Genomic DNA, 6,374 nt, shown 5'->3' with positions numbered 1-6,374 from the left:
TACTTATTCCCATGTTAATCCTAGTTTCACATTCGTTATTCCTAGACTTATAATCTCGATGGTCATCAAAAATCATAAGAGAAAAGCAATCAAGCATATGTTCATACAACTCAATTCACTTAACAATTAACATAAAAATAATCATCATTAATACATAAGGATCTTTTAACAAGCTTAGCAAGATAAATTAAACAGAAACAAACTATTTAATATAGCAATTAGTCTAATAATCAAAGCTTCATTCAATTATAAACACAAAGTAAAAGGTTTTTACACCCAAATCAGAAACTAAATACAGAAAAGTACCACAATGGAATGCTAAACATGGTCACGTTAGCAATCCATATGATTACCGACATGTATCCGCTCTCCAATCCTTCCGATTTCCGCTCCCGTTAGCTTAACGGCCTTCCGGCCGCCTTCTAGACCCTCAAAACGGCTTAACAGAAGTTAATTGTCAACTAAATTAGGTTAGAAGTCGAATCCTCTCTCCTGGTTAGCTGAAAATCGACATTTATAGTCTTTGTAGCCGACCTAAGTACGCTGGGCGTACTTAGGATTACGCGGCGCGTACATAGGATTTACTCGCGATCAAGTCTATCCGGTGCAAGCGTGTACGCGACACGTACTACTACCTTACGCGGGGCGTAAGTCGCTTTGGTCATTACGCGGGGCGTAATCACTCTGGACGCGGGGCTTAATCACTCCTTCAGCAATTTTGATTTCTTTTAGCTTCGAAGTCTGGTTTCCGCTTCAGTCTTTTCTTTTGTGCTTCATCGACAACGAATAGCTGCAAAACATAATTCAAAGTATTATGAGTACTTTTTAATTCTAAAATAGAATAAATAAGGCCAAAATATTAATATAAAGTGCATAAAAAAATATATAAAAATACACATATCACTCCTCAATCTGCTCTGATGTATGGTACCCGAACCATAACATCACTCCTTAATCTGATCTGATGTATGGTACCCGAACCATAACATCACTCATCAATCCGCTCCTTAGAACCTTCTGAATACTCCATGTATCAAGTATGGGTCCTCTGCTTTCAGTAGTACGGGCCCATACTACCTGCCACATCTACCCATACTTTCCACACGGACCATCCCAGAGCTTCTAAGTAGCTGCTCGACCTGCTCTTTCACTAATCCCATCGCGCGTGCTCGCTCCCCAGCAAAATTCTCTACTCTACAAGCGCAATCATCTGGCTAGGGTTACTCCCTAGGCTCTTCCGTTGTCCTCCCACTTCTTTGCTATCAGCTGCTGAAGAGCTCCTAATGATGCCAACCATCTACCTCCTGAATATCATCATATTCACTTGGTAGCTGACTCCCATCATCGAGAGTTCCACAAAGCACAAAGCAAGCAACATTCGAGCATCGAAGAATACATAGGACTCCCTCTCTGTGATAACTCCACTTTCTCGGCTCATCCTCGAAAGTACCACCGAACTCTGTAACTCTACCCCTCATGGGTTCTAACTGGATACTCTCACTCATCACATACTCAAAAGCATAACACATATAACAACGAGTCCTAGGCTAAGGCATCACAAATTAGGCCACTCTAGTCCTAGAATATGAAATACCTAGCCTGTCTCTAGCATGCAATAATATCTCATAAAGTGCATCATAAATATCTCATAACACAAAAGTAAGGGTATTTTGGGAAATCACCGTTCGGGCTCTGGCTGATTGTACACACTGCTCTTTCTTGCTTTCTCTTTGAACTCTTATTCACTTTTAGAAAATTATTTCCTTAAAAACTTTTCCTACTTCCTCAGTTTGAGTCCAGATTTACCCGAAGGCGCATCCGAATCCCTCAAACCAAGGCTCTGATACCAACTTGTAACACCGTAAATTTCAAGACAAAATTTTCATTTAAAATAATCATTTTATTCTTAGAAACGCTTGTTTAAAATCTCATTCATAGTCGAATTACAAAACATAACTCCATTTTCACTTGCATAGAAAACCAGGATCCTCCAAAATATGAATCTTTCTCTAGTGTGTACAATCAAGCCGGTGCCATCCCGTGATACTGAAAGAAACCTGAAAAACATCACACAAAACACTATAAGTAGGGGTGCAAACGAGCCAAGCTACTCGCGAGCTACGCGGGATCGACTCGGTAAAAGCTCGACTCGAGATCGGTTTTTATCGAGCCCGAGCGGAGCTTGAGCCGGACTTTAAGCTTGTTTATTAAATGAGCTCGAGCTCGAGCCTGTCTAACAAAGATCGATTAGGCTCGCGAGCCTAAACGAGCCTTTATATAAATATAATATATTTTATTTTTTATAATTATATTTTATATATTAAAATAGATATTTGGAAAATTATTGAATTAACAATTAGGTTTTGGGTATCCGGACCGAGGGAATTTCATTCGTTTCAAATCAAAAGAAGCTGCTACTATTCACGTTCCTTCCCCATTCGAATAATATTATCATCCGATTGTTATCGGCGACGATCTTCCATCGTCTCAACTCTCACGTCAACCATGCGTCCCTGCCCTTCAATCGAGACTCGTTAACTCCTTTCTGCTGTGATTTGAACATTCTAATCACGCGATTGCGAAGCACATTCTAATCACGCGATCGCGAAGTCTAGTCGTCTACCCTCCGATCGAGCACTATTGTCCGACATCGAGTACCATCGTTTGACATTAAACACCTTCAGTTCGTCCAAACACCGGCCAGTCATCTTCAATTCTTCACAGTTCACAGTATGTATTTTTTCCATTGTTCACTCATCTATTTTTTTTCTACTGATTTGATGATAGCTTATTATTTCTCGATTACTTCTGTTTTGTTGCCTCACATCAGTTGATATCTTTGTTAAAATAGCTTATTTTTCTACTGATTCCATTGTTGGTTTTTTTCCATTGTCCACTGGTTTGTTATTATTTTCTTATCATGCATTGTATTCTGATGTAGGATATTTTCATTGATAGTTTTGTTAAAATGGCTTTATAGCTTTGTTGGGTTACTTTTTCTGGTTAACTTCTCAGTGTGTTCTCTTTTGTCAGAAGTTGAATGATATTTTTTGATTGTTTGTCTCTGGGATATATTGACTTGCTTTGATTGAGATACCATTTTAATTGTTTAGTCCAGATTCTTATTCACTGGATATTAATTAAAGACCCTTAATAGGAAAGAATATTGTTGAATGCTGATGAACTAAGTATACTTATTAAATGTACAAATTTTGACAAATATTCTTTCATTAACCATGTTGTAGATATTATGGATTGTAATGTGAGTTCAGATCTAATGGAAGGGGTTGAGAATAAGGAGCAATCTACTCCCATAAATGTAGATGCTGATGAACAACCAACTCCTCATAATCATATTCCAAGTGAAAATGGCAGTGATAAACACCAAAATGCAGAAATCCATGGGGAAGAAGAGGAAATAGTAATGAAACAAAAACGAAAAAAAACATCAAAGGCATGGGATGGTTTCACTATAGTGGCTCTATCTAATGGTACCAAAAAAGCTCAGTGTAATCATTGTAAAACAAAGCTAACTTATAGTGATAGCGGGACTACATCAACATTAAAAAGGCACTTGCTTATATGCAAGCCACATAAAGATTATGAAGAAAAGCAGAATTTATTGAATTTTCCACATATTAGGTCTGATGGGGATGCAGGACATGAGAAGCTTCCTTCATTGATCAGGCCTAATGCAAAGTATGACAGTAACAAAATGAGAGAAGCAATAGCTACTTGGGTGTTGGGTACTGAGCAACCTTTTTCTATTGTGGAGGATGACTTATTCGTGCATATGATGAAGATAGCTACTCCATTATTTGAGAAAATAAGCAGGACTTCAACCAAATCAGATTGTTTTAAGATATACGAGTATGAGAAAAAAACACTAAAAACTCTTATAAAAGCAACCTCAAAAATCAGTTTGACCACTGATTGTTGGAAGTCATCTCATCAGAAGATTGAGTACATGGTTATCACAGGGCACTTTATTGACCATAATTGGAGGTTTGATTTCCTTCTATATTTTTTAATAAGCTTTTTCCATTTTATTTAATATATTTATATTCATATATGGACTTGATTTTGTAGATTGCAAAAACGTGTCTTGAGTTTTGTACATGTTCCTCCTCCTCGTACCAGACTTGATATTGCTGATGGTATTTATAAATGTTTGAAGCATTGGGAAATTGAGGACAAGATATTCACGATATCTGTAGACAATGCTGCATACAATGACAGGGCATTGAGACGACTGAAAGAAATTTTTTCTAGAGTAAGAAAACTCACATGCGGTGGTAGGTTATTTCATGTAAGATGTTGTGCACACATTTTGAACATTCTTGTGAAAGATGGTCTTGCTATGATTGATTCTGTTATCGGGGAAGTTCGTGAGGGTATAAAATATATTAACAATTCTGAGGCGAGACTTCAAACATTTTCAAATATTGCACATCAACTGCAAATACAAGATAGAAAGTTATTGCTTGATGTTCCAACACGATGGAATTCAACCTATGATATGTTGTCGGTTGCATTAAAATTTAAAGATGTTTTCCCAAGGTATACATTAGATTTTAATAAAAATTGTTTTGAATGTTGTGATTTACAGATTTTCAAATATTGCAGACACTAAGTTTTTTTATTTTATTTTATTTTATTTTATTTTCATAGATTTGCAGAGTACGAGCCACATTTCCATCACCTGCCTAATGATGAGGAGTGGGCGCATGTGGAAAGTGTATGTGAAATCTTGAAGGTTTTTAAGGTGCATATTACCTTTATTTAAGTGTTATTTTAAAGATTTTATCATGCGTAATACTAAAGCAACTTATTTTCAGGTATGCATGAATGTCATTTCTGGAAGTGATTATCCAACATCCAATCTATATTTGATTGAGGTGTTTAGAGTAAAAGAAACTTTGGATAAAGGTGCTCTATCAAAAAATGATTTCATTAAGACTATGGTGACTAAGATGAAGGAGAAGTTTGACAAATATTGGGGGGAGTGCCATCTTGTTATGGCGATAGCTTCAGTGTTAGATCCAAGATTCAAAATGAAGTTAGTAGAATTTAGTTTCCCAACCATATACTCCAATGCTGAAAAGAACATTGAAGAAGTCAAGAAAGCACTTTATGAAATGTATGAGGAGTATTTGGAAATACATGATGCATCAGTCCGAGAAGCTGCAACGCCTGCAAATGGATGTGAAGGCAATGAAGTGTCAAAAACAACATCACTCGGGTCAGGATGGGAGGCTTTTGGGGAGTTTATAAAAAATACAGATTTGGAGAGACCAGAAAAGTCAGAATTAGATATGTATTTAGAAGAAAGTGTTTATAGGAACCAGGGACAAAATGGAATGGATTCATTCAAGGCTTTGGAGTGGTGGAATGTTCATAAACTGAAGTACCGCGTTTTATCAAAGATGGCTATGGATGTGCTTGCAATCCCGATTTCTACCGTTGCATCTGAGGCAACATTTAGTGCCGGCGGTAGAGTAATTGATCCATACCGATCTTCATTAGCACCGGACACTGTTCAAAAGTTGATTTGTGGAGGAGATTGGATTAGACATCGTTATGGAATCAAGAAAAAACTAAAGGTACATTTGATAAACTTAAAACACATGAACTAACAGTTGAATATTTAAATTTATTAATATTTGTTCGTGTTTGTGGGTTCTTTTTACAGAAGGAGGAAATCCCCATTGAGGTTTTATTAGCTACAGAGACAAGTAGTACTTAAAGGTATAAGCCATTCTATTCTACTTGTAATCTTGGTTGTTTAATTACATTATACTGCACATCTCATAGAATGTTTTATTTTGCAGATTATGCTGGATTGAATTTACTTCAAGGAAGATTGAATTTTGAGTTTTGATAATATGTTATGTTAAAATTTAATAGTTTTATAGTATTTTTTGTAATTTGAACTTCCATGAGAGGAAGACTTTCTTTTGGATGATTTAATTACATTTTAGGTTTGTTTATTGGAGTATAAAACTTATGTAATTTGAAGATTTTATTTAAGCATCTTGGTTGGAATTTAAGTAGTCCGCACATAGTTGAAAATTATGTAAATTCGTGTTTTTTTTTTTTTAAATTCATTTTGTAAACGAGCTTTTAACGAGCTCGAGCCAAGCTTAGGCTCGTTTAGGCTCAGTTAAATAAAACGAGCCGAGCCCGATCCGATCCCGAGCCTATGTATCACTTCACGAGCCGATCTCGAGCTCATTATTTAGGGCTCGAAACGAGTCGAGCTCGAGCTCAAGCCATACAAATTTTAAGCGAGCCGAGCTCGAGCTTGGTCAGGCTCGGGCTCGGCTCGGCTCGTTTGCACCCTTAACTGTAAGCACGAAGCTTAGTGAGTTCCC

General features: G+C 36.8%; 1 protein-coding gene across 1 annotated transcript; it reads left to right on the top strand.

The window, feature by feature from the left end:
• Positions 1 to 3,277: 3,277 nt before the first annotated feature.
• LOC145040433 (zinc finger BED domain-containing protein RICESLEEPER 2-like) lies at positions 3,278 to 5,881 on the top strand. The gene is made up of 6 exons (XM_078988363.1): positions 3,278 to 4,005; positions 4,090 to 4,560; positions 4,672 to 4,756; positions 4,839 to 5,603; positions 5,693 to 5,735; positions 5,832 to 5,881. The coding sequence occupies exons 1-6, from the start codon at positions 3,278 to 3,280 to the stop codon at positions 5,879 to 5,881; spliced, it is 2,142 nt and encodes a 713-aa protein (XP_078844489.1).
• The last annotated feature ends 493 nt before the right edge of the window (positions 5,882 to 6,374 follow it).

Source organism: Lactuca saligna, chromosome 4 (assembly GCF_052625555.1).
Source record: "Lactuca saligna cultivar CGN05327 chromosome 4, ASM5262555v1, whole genome shotgun sequence".
Classification (NCBI taxonomy): Eukaryota; Viridiplantae; Streptophyta; class Magnoliopsida; order Asterales; family Asteraceae; genus Lactuca; species Lactuca saligna.
The sequence above is the reverse complement of the archived record's forward strand: the minus strand, read 5'-3'. Positions and strand labels throughout refer to the sequence as shown.